Consider the following 19263-nt stretch of genomic DNA (forward strand, 5'->3'; position numbering starts at 1 on the left):
CCATTTGAAAATGGACAAAGTACTTGAGTCAACCTTTCTCCAAAGACAACCCAGAACTTGGGCACTAAGCACAGGGAAAGACGCTCAGCACCATTAGCCATCAGGGTCATGCGGATCCAAACCACAGTGAGATTCCTCTTCACACCCACCAAGATGGCTATAATGAGAAAAGGAAAGCAGCACTGGGGAAAATGTGGGAAAGCTGGGACCTCACACCCTGCTGGTGGGAATGTACAGTGGTGTGGCCACTGTGGAAAACAGTTTAGTGGCTTCTCAAGCTCAGCAATGCCACCCCTGGGTATATGCCCCAAAGAGCAGAAAACAGGTGTTCAAACACAATCTTGTACACGAGTGTTCATAGCAGTACTACTTGCAATAGCCAAAATGTGAAAACAACACAAATGCCCATCAACAGATGAATGGATAAACAAAATGCAGTATATCCATACAATGTATCCATACAATGGAATTTTACTGGGCTATAAAAAGGAATGAAATTCTGACCCATGCTCACAACATGGGCGAACCTTGAAAACATTATGCTAAAGTGAAATCTGCCACATACAAAAGGACAAATATCTTATGATTCCTCTTATATGAGGTAGCTGGGGTAGCCAAACACACAAAGTATAACAGAGGATACCAGACACTGGAGAGGAGGGGAATGAAGAGTTACTGGTAATGGGTACAGTTTCTGCTTGGGAAGATAAGAACATTCTGGAAATGATAGTGTGATGGTCGCACAACGTTGTGAATGTACTTAATGCTAACACTTAGAAATGATTAAAATGGTGGGGCGCCCGGCTGGCTCAGTTGGTAGAGCATGCAACTCTTGATCTCAGGGTCGTGAGTTCAAGCCCCACATTGGGCATGGAGGCTACTTTGAAAAGAAAATCATTAACATGGTAAAAATTTTGTTATGTATGTTTACAATTTTAAAAATCCTAAAAGATATAAACAACTAAGCCCAAATAAGATGCCATTCCCCAGGGAGGATGAGCCAGCCACCTGGTGGCAGATGATTTCTTTGAACCTCTTCCATCGTGGAGGGGGCAAACTCACCCTCACTGGAACAGACACATATTCTGGATGTGGATATGTCTTCTCTGTCTGCGATGCCTCTAATGAGCACCAACATCTGTGTACTTACAGAATGCCTTACCCACTGTCCCGGTCCTGGCATGTCCCATACCATTGCATCTGATCACGGAGCATTTCAGAGCAAAGGAAGTGCAGCAATGGGTTCATACCCACATACCCCTTGAATCAACAGGCCTTAACTGAAAAGCAGAATGGCTTATTGAAGACTTGATTACAGCATGAGTTGAGGGACAATATCCTGAAGGGAAGAGGTTATGCCTTATAAGATGCAATATATTCTTTGAATCAAAGACCATTATATGGTGTCATTTCCCAAAGCCAGAAAACATGGTCCTGGCAATCAAGGGCTGGAAGTAGGACTGGTTCCTTTTACTTTTATACCTAATAACCTACCTGCAGAATTTCTGTTGCCCATCCTGCCAACTTTAGGCTCCACCGATTTGGGAGGAATGCTTGCATTGGTGACAAGATGAGACTGAACCTGGTCATTTTGGGCTCCTTATACCACTGAACCAATAGGGTGAAAAAGGAGTTATTCTAGTGGCTAGAGAAAATGATCCTGAGTACGGAGAAACCAGGTTGATGCTACACAATGAAGGCAAGAAGATTCTGAGGTTCCTCTCAGTACTTCCACACCCAATGATAAAGGTTACTGGGAAACCACAGCAAACATACAACAGCAGCAAAATGCTGAAGGACTCAGACTCTTTGGCAGTGAAGGTTTGAGTCACTTCGGCATATAAAGAAACCCAATCAGCTGAGGCTCGGGCTCAGGACAAGGGAAATATGGAATGAACAGTAGAAGGAAGCCATGCAGATCCACCATAGCCATGTGACCAAGTACAGAAACAAAGACTGTAAGTTTTCTCTTTGCCTGTCACAGGCACGGGTTTATTTGTCTATGCTGCCCATTTTCTTCTTCTCTCCTTCTCTTCCCACTATTATTTTACAGATTGGTTGTTGGCAGTTAACTTTACAATCAGGCCTTAAGTAACAGAATATTCAGCGGCACCGTGACTGAGTTTGATAGCAACCGGCACAGTAGCTGTTGGAGCTGTGAGTCTCCTCATTTTATGGAAAGAACGAGAACTTGTAAGACAACTGTATCTTAGCAGGTAGAAATAGAGATTTTTTTCAAAAATTGAAATGTGTGTGGACGGGTGTGGACGGAAGCTAAGCAGCCAAAGGAGGGGAATGTGACAGTTACCAATTCATTGTCTCTCAGTTCCAAATCCATCATTCTCTTCTCTGCTCTGAGAAATGGAGTAAGTCCTTTAAATATTTTTCCTTCCCCAGGTGGCACAATTGCTAAGCTTCATCTGTAGAGGGCACTATTAGTCTTCTGGGCTGCAGAACAAATTCCCATAAACTTAGAGCCTTCCAACAGCACACACATTTCTTTTTTATCTCACTATTTCTGTGGGGCAGGAGCCCAGCCGCCGTTTAACTGGGCCCTCTGCTCAGGGTCTCACAAGGCTGCAGTCAAGGTGTGGGCTGGGCTACATTCTCATTTGGAGGCCTGACTGGGGAGGACTCGGCTACCAAGCTCACTCAAATCGCTGGCAGAATTCGTTTCCTTACAGCTGTAGACTTGACGGGTGGATGCTGCCCTCAGATCCTAGGGGCCAGCTGCATTTCCCTGCCCCCTGCCCCTCTCCAGAGGCCATTCACTGCATAGCCGTCTGCTTCTTCAAGGCCGGCAAGAGGGTTTCTCCGTTCTGCTAAGACAGGGGTCTTACACGGTGAAATATATTTCTAGGCGCAACACGCCAGCACGCTTGCATACTGCTTAGAGGCAAGTTACAGATCTTGTCCACGCTCAAGGACAGAGGATCATACAAAGGTGTGGATCACTGGTGGGGGGGGCTCACCTTAGGTTGTGCCCCCCACACACTACAAAGACATCACAAGAGGCAAGAGCTTCTCTTCCTGGTTCTGGAATACTCACTTGGCATGATGCAGTATGGGTGTGCGGCTTGGCCAGTAGCTGGCTCCTGCAGAGCAAGCGGCTCCTTGTCCGGGGCCAGGTTCCTCCCGCATGGGCAGCTGCCCCAGCCCCCGGCCCCTGCACGGTGGTCAGCAGCACACACGGCCTCCCCAGCACAGCCATGCCCTCCCCAGGTCCTTGCATCTTCTCTCTCAGCCCTAGGGGTATGGTGTATTCTCCTTCTATCTGATATTTTCATCTACTTTAGAGTTTTGCTTCTTACTAGTTCAAAGCTCTTGTTTCTTCAGTTCCATGTTATAATAATTTTTGTATTAAAACTTCCTTGTTGAAACTACCGTATGATTTCTGTCTACGAATTAGACTCTGACTGATTCATGGACCATGTTCAGTTAGGATCTGTTAGCCACTGACATTCCAATGACCTTGGGGGTGTCTAGGAAACTTACATCTACAGGTGGAAGGTAGGTCACTCACCTCTTTAATTTCTTTCAGAAGTTCAAGAGCACAACTGAAGTCTGGGGGAGTAGCTGACAATTGCTCTTTGAGATGGTCCCAAAAGGCATTGTGCATTGTCTCCTTGACCTTGCCTTCCAAACTGTAAGAGGGTTAAATGAGCAAATTACTTTCTTTACCCAAAAACTGTTAGAAGGTCATTATCTCCTAAGGCCCAAACAAACAGCATTTGATATGACAAAAGACCATCATACTGACAGGAAAGGCCAGGAACTGTGTTTGGGCTGCAACAAAGTTGAACAAGCTGGGGTCAGACTTGGCTGTCAAGAGCATCAGTAAAAGCTCTCAGAAGGGCTGCTCATGATTCCAAGCAGCCCTCCCTCTGCAGCAGGAAGAACTCTCCAGGAAGATCAGGCCAGCTGTAGCACCAATTTGCATCTAGCCTAGATAGTGTGTGACTTAGTTTCCATTTATGCATACATACAGCAATGAACAAAAGGATCTTTTATTTTCTCACACTCCTAAAATCTAGAAAAGGATTTTCCTTCTTTGATAATACTCGAATATCCATAGGTATTTCTTAAATCAGCAGATCTAAAACTCAATTCAGTATCTTCCCCTTCCAAACCTGTTCCCCCTGTAGTCCCAATCTCAGGGGCATTCCAGGTAGCCAGTCAAGGAGGCCAGAAAGATCAGTCATTTCTTCTTCTAAAAAAAAAAAAAAAAAAAATAGAAGCAAAGGCAATTCAATTTAAAAGGATAGTCTCTTCAGCATGTGGTGCTGGAAAAACTGGACCTCCACATGCAAAAAAATGTATCTAAACACAGACCTTATACCTTACACAAATGGATCACAGACCTAAATGTAAAAAATAGATACCACAGAAGGTAACATAGGAGAAAACTAGGTGACCTTGGGTTTGGCAATGACCTTTTAGATACAACACCAAAACCATGATGATCCATGAAAAGAAAAATTGGTAAACTGGATTCCATTAAAATTAAAAACTTGTGCTCTGTGACAGAGACTGTTAAGAGATGAAAAGACAAAGCACAATCTTTGCAGAACATATATCTGATAAAGAACTAGAATCCATGGGGCGCCTGGGTGGCTCAGTCAGTTGAGCATCTACCTTTGGCTCAGGTCACAATCCCGGGGTCCTGGGATGGAGTCCCACATTGGGGCTCCCTGCTCAGAGGGGAGTCTGCTTCTCCCTCTCCCACTGCCACTCACCCTGCTTGTGCTCACACTCGCTCTAATAAATAAAATCTTAAAAAAAAAAAACAAAAAACTAGTATCCAAAATATACAAAGAACTCTTAAAACTCAACAAGAACAGAACCCAATTTTAAAATGGGGAAAGATCTGAACAGACACCTCACAAAAGTCATCACACAGATGGCAAATAAGCATATGAAAAGATGCTCAACATCATGTCATTAGGGAGCTGCAAATTAAAATAACAATGACATACCCATCAATATCTATGAGAATGCCCCAATCCAAAATACTGACACCACCAAATGCTGCCAAGGCTGTGGAGCAACTCTAGGAACTTCCATGCATTGCTGGTGGGAATGCAAAATGGTACAGCCACTCTGGAAAACAGTATGGCAGCTTCTCACAAAACGAAACATACTCTTGTCATATGATCCATCAACTGTCCTTTGTATTTAAGCAAATGAGTTGAAAACTTGTGTCCGCACAAAAACTTGCACAGGGAGGTTTATAGCAGCTTTATTCATAATTGCCGAAACTTGGAGCAACCAAGATGTCATTCTGTGAGTGGACAAATAAACCGTGGTACATCTGGACAATGGGATATTACTCGGCATTAAAAAGAAATGAGCTATCAAGCCCCAAAAGACATGAAAGACTCTTGAACGCATATTGCTAAATGAAGGGAGCCAATCTGAAAAGGCTACATATTGTATGATTCCAATTACAGGACATTCTGGAAACCAATGGAGACAGTAAAAAGATCAGTGGTTGCCAAGGAATCGTGGGGCAGGGAGAAAAGGGTGAACAAGTAGAGCACAGGGGATTTTTAGGGCAGTGATATCAGTCTGTATCACTCTGTATGATACAAAAATGGTGAATACATGACATTATACATTTTTCAAAACCCAAAGAATACACAAAAAATGAACCCCAATGTACACTATGGACTGGAGTTAATAATAATGTATTAATACTAGATCATCAACTCTAACAAATGACCTCACGATTACAAGATATAAACAACAGTGGAATCTGTGTGCCGCAGAGGATGGGCTGTGTGGGAGCTCTGTACTTTCCAATCATTTTTTCTGTAAAACAAAACTACTTTAAAAAAATGTGTATTCATTTTAAATTTAAATTTAAAAAAGGAAATGACAGGAATTAATTTTCCTCTCAAAGTTTATTTAAATGATGACCCTAACCTGCAGTGAGACTCATAAGAGAAAAAGAACCATTTGAAAAGTCTGAGGTTAGACCTAGTCATTGCCAAGTAGCTACTGGTTTTCTTGAATTAAACATCCCCCCTTAAAAAAATACAGTAATGCATGCTCCAGGTAAAAATATAGTAATGCATGCTCCATGTAAAACAAACAAAAAACAAGCAATAAGAAGATGAATAAAACAAAAAGTCAAAGTTCCTCTTCCAACACACCACTCTCAATCATCAGAGGTAACTACTATAATCTGTCCAATGGTCTAAGGTGTACTAGAATTGTTCTCAACTCTTTTCTCCTCATCCTATCTATCCAATCCATCTCCAAGTTCCATCAATTGTGCTTCTTAAATGCCTCTGGAATCCATCCCTTCCTCCCATCATCTCTTACCTGGACTACTGCAATAGTCCATTCCCTGGTCACCCTGCCTTCAGTCTTGTCCCTTTTTTATCTGTTCTTCACCAATTCATTCTAAAATCAAGGACTTCTGAAATGCAGTTATGACCATGATGCCATGCTCGGGTAAAGACCTTTAGGGGCTTCCCCTCACCAGTAACATAAACCACTTATGGGACCCTTCCAGACATTGCTCTGCCTCCTTTTCCAGTTTATCTCCTTCTATCTCATATCTTGTATCCAGCCACACCAAGGTACCTGTAAAGAACATACCATATTCTTGCCTCTGACATAGTTTCCTCTGCCGGGAACATTCTTTCCCACCTAGACCATCTGGGCAGCACTTATTCCTCCTCTAAGACTCGATTCAAGTCTTCCTCTGTAGGCAGATCTTCTCTGACCCTCCTTAAGCAACTGAGCACTCTCATGAAACTATACACAGAACTATGAGTCAACTGATCAGTCTCTTCTGTTATTCAACTGTCCTCAGTGACAGACACTGACATCAACTTCTGACAGTGATGACGGCATGCTGTTTAGCTATAGCTACAGACAGCTCCATCCATCCCCAGCACTCAGCATTTTGCCTGCCACATAAGGACTCAATATACGCCTGATGAATGAATGCCCAAACATGGGATTTCCCTTCAGGGTGGACGATTGTTATTAACACCATCCTATGCACAGAGAGCCAATTGCCAAAAATGAGTCATGTCAAACTCTATTTCAACCTTTTTCCTGATATAAATTCTGCATGACCTTACGTGAAAACCCAGCTCTGACTGGTACTATTTCTCCTGCTTCATTTCTCCCTCTCTCGTGGCTTCTACCCGCCCCCCAGCTCCCTCGCTACTGCCCCTTTAGCAGATCTTCACTCTCCCAGTTTCAACTGTTTCTCCTCTTCTGTCGTCACAAACATATCTAAGCAGTGAGAGAGATGTTAGGACATGTGGGTTTTGGGGAAAACCTGGTCCCACAGAAGCTGTGCTTGGCACCAGGCAAGGGCAAATCAGAGCACGAAGAGGAGGGGAAGTGCGCACCATAGAGAACGGCACTTGAGTAAGAGAGTCCCTGAGGCTGCCGGATCACAAAAGCAGTTAAGGAAACTGATCACAAGCTGCCCTCATTTATCTATTGGTGGGAAATTAGAACGGTTTTTAAAATCGGACATTGAATTTACCCATTTAACTGCCAATAAACCAGCAGAGCCATTCAATTCACACTTCCCAAATGGTTCTCACTTGCTATGATGTCAATATAACTAAGAATCAAAGCGAAGCTTGATGGAGGTGGGAGAGCATTATTTATCAAGAGTTCTGATCCTGATTCATAAATTAAACTGACTTATGGGGGTGCCTGGGTGGCTCAGTTGGTTAAGCGTCTGCCTTCGGCTCTGGTCATGATCCCAGGGTCCTGGGATGGAGCCCCTCATGGGGCTCCCTGCTCAGCAAGGAATCTGCTTCTCCTTCTCCTTCTGCCTCTCCCTCCCTGCTCATACTCTCTCTCTCACTCACTCACTCTCAAATAAATAAAATCTTTTTTTAAAAAAAGATAATTCATATTTTATCATCTGTGGTCATTTAAAAGAGTAACTGGAAGGAGCTATGAGGCAGGCAGCCGATAGGATGACCCCAAAGACCTAGGAGTCCTGATATTCACACTGGTGTAATCTCATCTCTCGGAGTGTGGGCGCAGTCGTCTACCTTCCAGCAAACAGAAGGTAGCCGAGGTGCTGGGATCACTTCGGAGATGAGGTAACAGAAAGTCTGTGGGTTCTGTCTTGGGCACCATCTCTCACACCCTTATTTTCTCACTCACTCTGAGTGAGGGAAGCCAGCTGCCATGTGGCCCGGAGCTGAGGGAGGCTCTGATGAGCACTCAACACACTGACTACAACTAGAGTGGGAGACACCATGAAACTGAGCCCGGATCTCTGACCCACAGAAACTGTGAGATAACGAACACTGGTTCAGCTGTTAAGTTCTGGAATAATTTGATGGCAACAATAGCTAGCTACCACACACTACTTCCTCCACATCTATCGGAGAAGATCTGAAATCCACCCTACTGGTATTTTATTATTAACAGGGGCTCGCAAAGTGAACATTCCAACAATAATTACTTTGGCTTATTCACTAGTTAAATAACATTTGCTTCTTGACCCTCTAATACTAATAATTATTACTCTTCTATTTAACTTGTTGCGCCTTCTTAAGGTTTATATTCAAACACTGTATTTTTTCCCCAGTTTTATTGACTATAAATTAGATTATTAAATAAAAATGCTCCAAGTCTGGTCAGAAGCCATTAGTGCTAAATAGCTATGCCAGGATGAATAAAATGGGAAAATCAGAAGAGCTGGTACCTGCTTGGAGGGGAAACCTTTTCTTCCATGTGGAAATCATGATTCATTCCAATCTTGTTGCTCAGCTTAGAAACGTTGTCAACTGTATCTATCAGACCTGTGACAGAAAGATCCTCAGGTGTACACCTGAAACTAATGTTAACATCAGTTAAATCTCCATTTAAAAAAAAAAAAGAACTTATGGTGGACACAAGTCATTCTGAATTTCTATTTTATTCAGAGACTCACTCTGAGTGGGCCTCAAATTTAGATTCATCAAACTGATCTTACACCAACTCATTTGACCGTTCTAGTCATTTAGGTTTTCTGAACTCTGTGCCTAGAGTAGTCCAGCATGGGAGTAAGGGAGGACAAAGAAGCTATTTTATAAATAACAAAAACGAATTACAAGCCTTTCTCTTGAAAAGTAAAGTAATAATTAAAGCAGCAAAGAAACAATAATTTGTGATTTGCAAACATAAGCATTTATCTAAGGGCATTCTGATTCTGCTCTCCTTTTCCTGCCTCTGATGAAAGTTAAATTCTCCACAGAGATGGTACTGAATGGCACCAGTGTCCCTGGTCTCAAAAGGCAGGAGTTCCCAGGTGTTAGGATTTTACAGGCTACTGACATTCCCAAAAAGTTTCTGAGCAATTGACGACAACTTGCCAACCTTTTGTTTTACCAAGTGTGGACAGTGAGACAAGCAAATAAGCAAATAAAAAAATCCACTCTACCACCACCAAACCATCACTTCATAAAAGAATAGCTTAACCTCCAAAAAAAACCAAAACCAAAAACACCCCTACCCCCCGCCCACACACAAAAACAGAAAGGTAATATTGTCAGAATAAAGAGGAGCCCTGTACACTGAATCAATTTAGCTTTGGAAAAAACCCATTACATCTTTATTTCCTTTCACTAAATATTGTGAAGAATTTTGTCGTAAACCAGCACTAGCATTTGGGACCCACTGCTCTAAGTTCTTACTACAGACCCAGCTGAGCCCATTCTCACATAACAAGCACAATACTCAGAATGATCACTTGGTATGTGGAACAAAGTTGCACACAGTAAATCGTGTTTTCTCATTCTCTTTCAGTAGCACTTCATAATTTGTCCACAGAAAAATATCTGGTTCCCAGATATGGAGGGGATATAAACGAACGAAGATCGGCCATGAGTTGGTCACTGTTGAAGCTGGGTAATGAGTAAACATGGCTCATCATACTAGTCTACTTTTGTAAATGTTTAAGTTGTCCATAAGTAAGAAGATTTAAAAATGTAAAAAGGAAAAATAGTTATTGTAGAAAAGAGGTTACACAGAATGCCTTTATTCTTAGGAGATACATGATGAAGTTTTTAGAAGTCATGACCCTAACTTTCAGTAAGAAAGGACAAAAATACATATATAGAGAGAGAGAGCAAGCGCAATGTGGCAGAATGTTAACAATGGGGGCATTCACCTTTTTTGTTGTTGTTTACTTTTCAACAAAGTTGAACTACTTTGAAATTAAAAATTAAAATAAATAAAATAAAAATGTATGGGTAAAAGGTGATTGCAAATTTACCAAAAAGCCACTGAGCCCTTGCTTAGGTAAACATAAAGATGAACTGAACCTTAAGTGGACAGTTGAAGTTCCCTTTATTTTTGCAGCCTCTCCGAAGCCTTTGGTTTCAGCTAAAATGGCAAAACACAGTCAAATATGTAAACAGACAATCCATTAACTCACTAATGCGAAATGAGAAATAAAAGAAAATCTTCCAAGGGAGATTGAGTTATAGCAGCTTACTGAAGGACTGAGGGAAAGATTATCCACAGAAACACTTTCCAACTACAAGTCAAAGTTCAGAGCCTACTTTGACAAGATTGCTGCTCCCAAGTACCGTTGCGCTAGGCAATTCCCAACAGCTGTAAAATTCAGGAAAGGGGAAGGCCCAAAGAGAAATTCGAGGGAAAGTGCAACTAAAGTAGATTTTTAAAATCCAAATCCCAAGGACAAAGAAATTTTCAACATGATACAGTAACTGAACAAGTCAACCTAATCTACAAAATGTCAAATTCTTTTTTTTTTTTAAGGGGTAATTTGGTTACTCACTTTAGGGTTGTTTTACCTATGGATTCATTTAAATAGCCACCCGAAGAACTTAAATTGTTTACACTGTATTCACAAAAAATTGGCATTCACCCACACATCAGGTTCATTCTTATCTAAATAAATTCCTATGCACCAATTTGTCACTTTGGGGCCATTCTGTTAGCCGGCAGCGACCCCACGTGGCCACCAGAGAAACAAGCGCAATTCAACTTCAGAGTACCAGGGCCTTGAACTAATTTTTCCCATTTTAATCTTCAAGAGTGTAACTCGAGTTAAACTCTTACATGTGGACAGGTCTTCAGACTGATGCCTGTTTAAATTCTCTAGAGATTACTAGAAGAGAAATGCAGGATGAGTCCCCGTGAGGTTCGACCTACGCAAGTATAGAAGAAACCTGTGACCCAAGAGGAACATAGAAGTACAGAGCTCAAGAACAGAAGCCCAGAGCTGTAGGACTTCCAGAGTCCATGAAGCGCCGAGTGATTCCCATCCAGGATCACTTGGGTTCTTTGAAAGTACCCCAAGTGTCCGCCATTTTCCACCTACAAATTCAAACGACAACAACGATGGCGGTGAACGCGCTCGGCCTCGAATCTTGTCAGATCCAAGTAATCCCGCCCGGGCCACTTCTTCCTCCTAGACCAACCTTCGGGTCCACAGGGGGCCTAGGGCCTGTAAGCAGGGGCTGGGTCGGGGGGAACCCGAGAGGCCGGGGAGGGCGACGAGAGGACGGCGGGCCCTTGCTCTTCCGCCCTGCGCCAGGCTGGGCGGCCCCGAGCGGCGACGGGACCTACAGGCCGGGTGGTCCTTGGGGCCGCTCGGGTCTTCTCGGGTCGGTGCTGACGTTTCGGGCTTGCGGGACCGGCACTCTGCATCGCCTGGATCCTTCAGGGGCACTTTCTCCTCGACGTCCGGCATGTTACGGATGGAATCTGGGTTGGGGAGAAATGACGCGCCGTTGGCGTCGGGGAAGGGGGCTCTCCAACTGCCGCCGGGGGTCCGGAGTCCGGCCCCGCGCGCCCGACCCGGCCAGACCAAAAGAGCAGGGTGGCCAGCTTCAGGGCCTCTCGGGGCACAGGCGGGACAAAGGAGCCTGGAGGAGGGGTGCGGGGACCCAGAAGTCAGGCCCTGGGCGCGCAACGAGCGGGCGGCGCAGGGCCGGCGGCGCGGGGTGCGGCCCTCCTCGCCCGGGACGCCCGCCTCGGGCCCTCTTCGGCTCCGGCAGCAGAGGGAGCCCTCGGCGCTTCGGCTCCGCGCCGCTCACCTCCTCCCCGGCGACCGGCCGCCTGCTCTGGGGTCGGCGCCGCGGCCGCGCAGCCTCGAGGCCCGGGTCGTACCAACCGCGGCGCGGCGGCGGGGGCGGGCGGCCGCGAGGGGCCTGACGGCGGCGCGGAGACGCCCGGGCCGACCCCGCGCGCACCCCCGCCCGCCCCGCCGGGGGCGCCGGGTGGGAGAGTCGGGGCTTTGAGAACAAAGCGCCGCCCTTCTCCCGGGGCAACGGGCGGGGTCACGTGGCCACCCCGCAGTCCGCCGCCCGCCGAGGCGGTCGGGCTCGTGCTGGGTCGTCGTGGGCTCGAAGGGTTGCGTGGTCTGCGGGGCCGCTTTCTGCCGGGCACGTCCGGCCCCCCACGAGAAAGATCCCCCGTAACTACTTAGGGAGAGAGGGCACACGGTGCTTTGTTTCTCTTCAGCCGGCTCCTGTAGTCCGAGAAACAGGTCCACACCCAGGAGGGTGGTTCCTTTTTAGCACATTCTAGGGCATCGTGAGAGCCGGGCCGTGCTACCGTTCTACAGGTGTGGAAACCGAGACCCCTGGCCAGCTGCGGGTCCATGGAGGCTGAGCCTCTGAATTCCTGGCCTGGGCTCTGCTTGGACCTGGGGGCGGCCCTCCTACGCCTGCCTCCGGGTCTGCTCTGTTGCCCCTGAAGTGATGTGAGGACCTGGAGTGACCACCCTCCCCTCCAATTCCTGCACTTTGGGAGGAAAAATGAAAAGGAAGTGTCCACTGCCTACTCTCCTATCCCTCTTTATTTTTTTTTTTTAAGATTTATTTTTTTTTTTAATTCATGAGAGACAGAGCGAGAGAGAAAGGCAGAGGGAGAAGCAGGCTCCCAAGGAGCAGGGAGCCCGATGCGGGACTCGATCCCAGGACCCTGAGATCACGACCTGAGCCGAAGGCAGACGCTTAACCATCTGAACCACCCAGGCGCCCTCTCCTATCCCTCTTTATTAACTGACTTGATTCCTTACAACAAAAGCTTGCTTTAAAAAAATAAAATAAAACGTAAGATGAAAGTATTGCCTGTAAGAAATCAAGTTCTTATTATAACCTCTGTTTTGTTAATGTGGAATGTGGATTTTTCTTGCACAACTCATGCGTTTTGAAAGGGAAAATTTTGAAGAGGCCTAAGAACCTTTTCTTCCTTCCTTCCTTCCTTCCCTCCCTCCCTCCTTCCTTCCTTCCGTCCTTCCTCCCTTCCTTCCTTCCCTCCCTCCCTCCTTCCTTCGTTCCTTCCTTCCTCCCTCCCTTCCTCCCTCCTTCCTTCCTTCTATCCTTCCTCCCTCCCTCCTTCCTTCCTTCCTTCCTTCCTTCCTTCCTTCCTTCCTTCCTCCCTCTATCCTTCCTCCCTCCCTCCCTTCCTTCCTCTCTATGCCTAACATGGAGCTTGAACTCACTCTCCCAAAGATCAAGAGTTGCGTGTGAGTTGCTGAACACATTTCTGCAAAATGTGCAATATGTGCAAAAGTCCGCTCTAGGGGCGCCTGGGTGGCTCAGTTGGTTAAGCAGCTGCCTTCAGCTCAGGTCATGATCCCAGGGTCGTGGTATTGAGCCCCACATCGGCTCCTTGCTCAGGGGAGAGCCTGCTTCTCCCTCTGCCTGCCCCTCCCCCTGCTTGTGCTTGCTCTCTCTGACAAATAAATCTTGAAAGAAAGAAAGAAAGAAAAGAAAGGAAGGAAGGAAGGAAGAGAAAGAAAGAAAGAAAAGAAAGAAAGCAAGCCCACTCTACCCTGAGGTCAAGGTGATATGAGGGGAATGGCCTAGTAAAGTTACTGTTTAGCTGAAGCGTTCTTAATCCAGTACATGTTAAACCTGCCCCTTACCCCCCCCTCAACCTTTCCTGGTATTTCCCTCAGAGATGTTAACTGTGAAGCAGGCTGGCCTTCACCCCAAACTGAGAAGGGAGAGAAATTGTCTGACTTCAGCAAAGAGGTCAATGAAAAGGTGATTCTTCATTATTACATGGGAGATATTTAGGCTAGGTCTCAAAAAAAAAAAAAAAAATTCCAGAGTTCTGTTTGGGCATTTTTATTCCGGGAGAAAGTTTCCAGAATGACACCAGTTCATTTACCCACAAAAATGGCATTGCCACAAAACTTTCCCTGCTGATGCCTGAAATTGCCTCCAGCAGTTCATTCATATACATTACACAACCTCTATAAGTGTCCTCTTAATACCCAAATTCTCTGGAAGGGGCAGTGGGAAGAAATAGCAGTGTGGGAGCATGTGGGGGTGGGGTTGGGGACTGAAGCCAGAAAAGGAGTAAAGGATGGGGGTGGGAGAGAAAGACAGAATTAGAGTTTTCCCAGGGTCAGCCTGGGGACAGCATTTCATGATCTTTATCACTAATAGTTTATCAGAACCAACTAGGCAAAGTTAAAAGTTGAGGCGAATAGAAAGATGATTCGAGAGATATGCCCTCCTTCCCTTTGGGGTCTTAGTTAATAATAACTGATTTTTGTTTAATGATTTACAAAATGTTTTTACATTGCAAATCCATATGCTCTGCTCGCAATCCTACCTGTTCAGTAGGCAAGGCGGGTGTTATTTTGCACCATTTAAAAGATGAGCAAACTGGGAATCAGAGAGATTTCAGGGAGTAACCAAAAGTCACGTGGCAAGCAAGGTCTTGATGCTCAATCCTACACTTTTTCTTAATTCACCCGACCTCCCTGACTCTAGCTGAGAAGCTGTATAAACAAGAAAATATAACTAACATAAATGGTTGGTAAGTACCAGATTTGGGGGTACAGACAAGAAGGTCTGAGGTCAGAGAAAGGGTGAGAGATCTTCCAGATGTCTGGATCAGTTCGAACCCAGCCTTTGGCCAGGATACTAAGCAAGATTGTGTAACCGATTTGGTTTTTGGAAATGGGTTCTTTGTTCAGCCTGGTTCCCTCTCAACCTCAGGACCCTCTTTAAACTCTCCTGATGGGTGAAATTGGATTTTCCACACATGTCCGCTATTTATTAGGAATGCCCTTCCTGAGTGACTTAGCACCTTTACCCTAAGAAAGTGTACATATCTCAAAGACCCATAAGACAAGTATTTCTCGAGCAACCCAAGGACAGAAGTAAAAGCCCCGTTTCCTCTCACATTATAGGTGCCCCAAGCTGTATAGTCCTGGGTTCTCCTTTCATATTAAAATATCATATGATTGAAAAAATGAAACAAGACGAAACCAGAGAGGGAGACAAACCATAAGAGACTCTTAATCTTAGGAAACAAACTGAGGGTTGCTGGAGGGGAGGGGGTGGGAGGGATGGGGTCACTGGGTGATGGACATTGGGGAGGGTACGTGAATTGTTTAAGACTGATGAATCACAGACCTGTACCCCTGAAACAAATAATACATTTTATGTTAATAAAAAAATGTATGATTTTTGGGGTGCCTGGGTGGCTCAGTCGGTTGAATGTCTGCCTTCGGCTCAGGTCATGATCCCGGGGTCCTGGGATGGAGCCCTGCGGCCGGGCTCCCTGCTCAGCGGGGGGTCTGCTTCTCTCTCTCCCTCTGCCTTCTACCCCCCACTCCTGCCCTCTCCCTCACTCTGTATCTCAAATAAATAAATCTTTTTTAAAAATCATATCACTTTTATCTTCTATTCACAATATATCCATATTTGTCTCAATACTAAAGTCAATTTTCTCTCCTCAAATCTTTGAGTCCAATTCTTGTTCCAGAAGGAAGGGCTTCCTATACTCGCTGGCACACCTCCATATACCCCTATGGGTTCATACACCCCAGATTGAGAAGCAGTCTAAGGGAATCTCAGGCCTGCAGCTAGAATGTTCCTGCTCCTCAACCACTTCCCCACATATGTGAGCTTTAACCAAGCCCAACAGTATGCTCTGTTTCCATTTGCTAAATACAACCCTGGGTATGCTACCATACAAAAGCAATTATACAGAGAGTTGGTCCTACCCACAAAGACATTCTGAAAGAGGGTTGATAAAGACAAAAATGTAAGAGGAATACTCCTAGATGATTGTAAGAGGTACAGAACCACAGAATTAAGAGGAATCCTGAATATGGATCCGCTAGCTTTATAAAACAAAACAAAATAACAGAAATGAAAAACACCTCATTTTGCAAAGCATCGTAGGCTCGGTGAAGTTAAATGACTTGGCTAAGGTCACCACCAGTTTATGGAAAAATACAGAACTAGAACCCTTATCACAGTCTGTGTACTCTATAATATATAGGGCTAAGCAAGAGTAAAAACTAATACCGTAAATAAATATTTGCATTTCCTAAAGAAAAATGTAAATGACAGGCCATGGAATGGAAAAAGTAAGAGACGGAATTACATAGAGGCCAAGCCTGCAAGTTCAGTAGACTATACTGGAAGATAAACAGTCAACTAAAGTGGTAGGGACACGTAAATACAGGGTGGGACATTTAAATGAAACCATTTGGAGTCATGTAAACTGGGACTGACTTCATTATAGCCTCCCTTATGGTACAGAACCGCACGTCAAAACTATTTGCTTTAGTCTTTTGATAAATGTGTTTTCTTCATAGAACCAAAGAGGAGTGTGAGAAAGGTTTCAGTAATCTGGGGGCAGTCTGGACATAGCCCTTTGAAGCTCAAAGTGAAGTGTGATGAATGGGGAAACCATTACAAGTCTTTTATTTATTTATTTATTTTTTAAATTTTATTTATTTGACAGCGAGATATAGCGAGAGAGGGAACACAAGCAGGGGGAGTGGGAGAGGGAGAAGCAGGCTTCCCGCGGAGCGGGGAGCCCGATGCGGGGCTCGATCCCAGGACTCTGGGATCATGACCTGAGCCGAAGGCAGAGGCTTAACCACTGAGCCACCCAGGCGCCCCTACAAGTCTTTTAAGGAAAGGGGGCTCAAAGAGAGGACAAAGAAGATTCTAGCAGCCACATTAAACATCCAACTTGTTTAGCCACATCTCACTCTACCAGCAATACATAAGAGGCCCTTGCTCCTTCCTGCCCCGGGGTCTTTGCACATGCTGTCCCTTCCCTCTGGGATCCTCCTGCTTCCTCTATCCCCCTCCTACCTCACTGACTCCCTCTCATTCTTCAGGTCCACCTCACAAGGCCTAACTTCCTCAGGGAAACGTCTGTGAACCTCATTCGCTTCTCTCAACGCCCCCTATGTTGTCTTCAGAGCCTTCACTGCAGTTTGTAATTATATGTTTGTTGGCATAATTAACTTTATTCAGTGTGGAACTGTCCCGCCAGACCGTAGGCTCTCTGAGAGCAGGGCCGGTCTGCGTTTCATTTACCACTGTGCCTGGAACATAGTAGATGGCCAGTCCCTAGCGACAGCACGAGCAAGCAGCCATGCAGAATGAGCCACAGCTCTCCCCACACACTGGAGCGGCCAGGCAAACTGTGTCTGACTGGACCCAGTTTCAGTTACCAGCGTCTTTCTCTTTTTGTATCAGACAAGTTTCCTCTCTTTCCAACTCTCCTCTGTCTTGAGAGTCTTTTAAACCCTCAAAGACAACGTCCGAGACAAAAGGAAGGGTGTTTCGGGTCCTGGGACAGGGAGGTGCCCCCCACCCCGAACCTGAAGGCGGCGGTAGGGGGCAGTGGCACCCTGGGAGTAACTTCCAGAAGTAGGCTCCCGGTGAGAGAGAGGAACTCTCTCTCTCTCTCTCTTGCTGCAGAGCAAGCCAGGGTCAGCAGCAGCCCAAAGCCACAAAAACTGACTTTAAAAGTCCTCCTAAGAGCTGTGTCTTTCGACTCCCCAAAACAATCCCGCCTTGTGCCCCAGGACACGGCGCGAGTTACACACTTAAAGCAGTTTCCACAGAACCGCATTCAGTTGGTTTTAAACTCTGGGGAAACCTGGCAGCCTCTTTGTGGGTTTTTTAAAAAAACTAGTTAGAGGGACAATTAAACCTTTATGGGCCCCAGAATGTACCTATGCAGACATAAATAAGGATCATTCTTCATCACCAGAGAGAATCCGCTTTCTGGCAACAGAGATATTTTTCTGCATCGCAAGACAGAGTTGAGCTCACACCTGAGAGCCTTTATGATGAGGGCAGGTGATGGGGGGTCAGCATGGGCAGAGGTAGAAACTTTGACCATAAGTTCTCAAAATGGACACATTGCAGGCCTTGGGCTTAGCTGGTCTTAAATAAATCACAAACTCCCAAAGCCTTCCCAGAAAGCCGCCCAGATTTTAGGCCAAGAAAACTCATCTTGCTCCCCTCCTGCCCACCCCCCCACCTTGTGTTACTTTGGCCCAAAATGGTCCATTTGTCAAAGAGTCCTGACTCTTTTATTCCCACTCTTACAACACAATACAATGCATTCACGTATTTACAGTGCAGTGTCCTTGAATGGTCGGATGGCTTTTTTTTTAATCCAATAATATCATTAAATGCACCAGGGGGCTAAATTCTTAAAGGAACCTTTGAGTAAACTCTTTTGTTAAGTGAATCAGTCTTTTGTAAGGCAAATTATCAGCCACCAATTTGTTTTCCAAATCTGAGATTTCACATAGGAGATTTTCTTAAACCAGGCCCACTTTAGATGGCGGCCTGTACATTTTCTTTTATTTTTCTGTCTTTGGTCAAGACAACCTCTTCCTGAATAGACATTATTGGGTAGGGATGAAGGAATCTCAAACACTTGAGAAATAAATCAGTTTTAATCATTCCTGTCATCCATAATTCTCTAGAACTACCAGCCTAAAGCAAAGTATAATGATCTCCTGACAAAGAATCCAGCTGCATAGATTTGAAGGCCAGTCTATTTGAAGTCAGTTTCAAAAGAAATGCAGAGAATGGGGTTTTGAAAAAAAAAATTATTGTAGATTTTTTTATTGAGGCAAAATACAGAGCATAATATTTATCATTTTAACGATTTGTAAGTGTACAATTCAGTGACATTAAATAAACTAAATTCACAATGGTGTATAACCATCACCACTATGTATGGCCAAAACCTTTCATCATCCCTCACAAAAAAATCTACCCATTAAACCATAACTACCCCCCCCACCGCCCCTCCTCCCAACCCCCCTCCTTCGCAGCCCGCAATAACCTCTCGTCTAGTTTCTGTGTCTATGAACAGGGGATCCTTTTTAAACTCTGGCTTTACTTTGGGCCTTTTTTTCTTCCCCTGGAGTGGGAGAATGGAGAAAGTGTGACCACCCTCTTTTCAGCTTGTCGACTCCTGCCGTGCCTCGCCCTCCCCTTTCCTCCACCCACCGGACTA

The 19263-nt window shown here is 45.2% G+C and overlaps 1 protein-coding gene across 12 annotated transcripts in view; it reads right to left on the reverse strand.

Moving 5' to 3' along the window:
- Positions 1 to 19263, reverse strand: part of TCP11 (t-complex 11) — a 69251-nt gene that overhangs the window by 13087 nt on the left and 36901 nt on the right. For 4 of the 12 annotated variants that reach the window (XM_081828039.1, XM_081828041.1, XM_081828040.1 and 1 more), the window contains 3 exons: positions 11572 to 11709; positions 8699 to 8795; positions 3524 to 3644 (listed from right to left, as the gene is read on the reverse strand). The exons of 1 other annotated variant lie outside the window; for it this stretch is intronic. In XM_081828039.1, coding sequence (XP_081684165.1) covers positions 3524 to 3644; positions 8699 to 8795; positions 11572 to 11695 — 342 coding nt within the window. In that variant the 5' untranslated portion in view covers positions 11696 to 11709. 7 more of the 12 variants (XM_081828045.1, XM_081828044.1, XM_081828046.1 and 4 more) reach the window with 5 other exon arrangements.

Source organism: Leptonychotes weddellii, chromosome 8 (assembly GCF_054177405.1).
Source record: "Leptonychotes weddellii isolate Sample4059 chromosome 8, ASM5417740v2, whole genome shotgun sequence".
Lineage (NCBI taxonomy): Eukaryota > Metazoa > Chordata > Mammalia > Carnivora > Phocidae > Leptonychotes > Leptonychotes weddellii.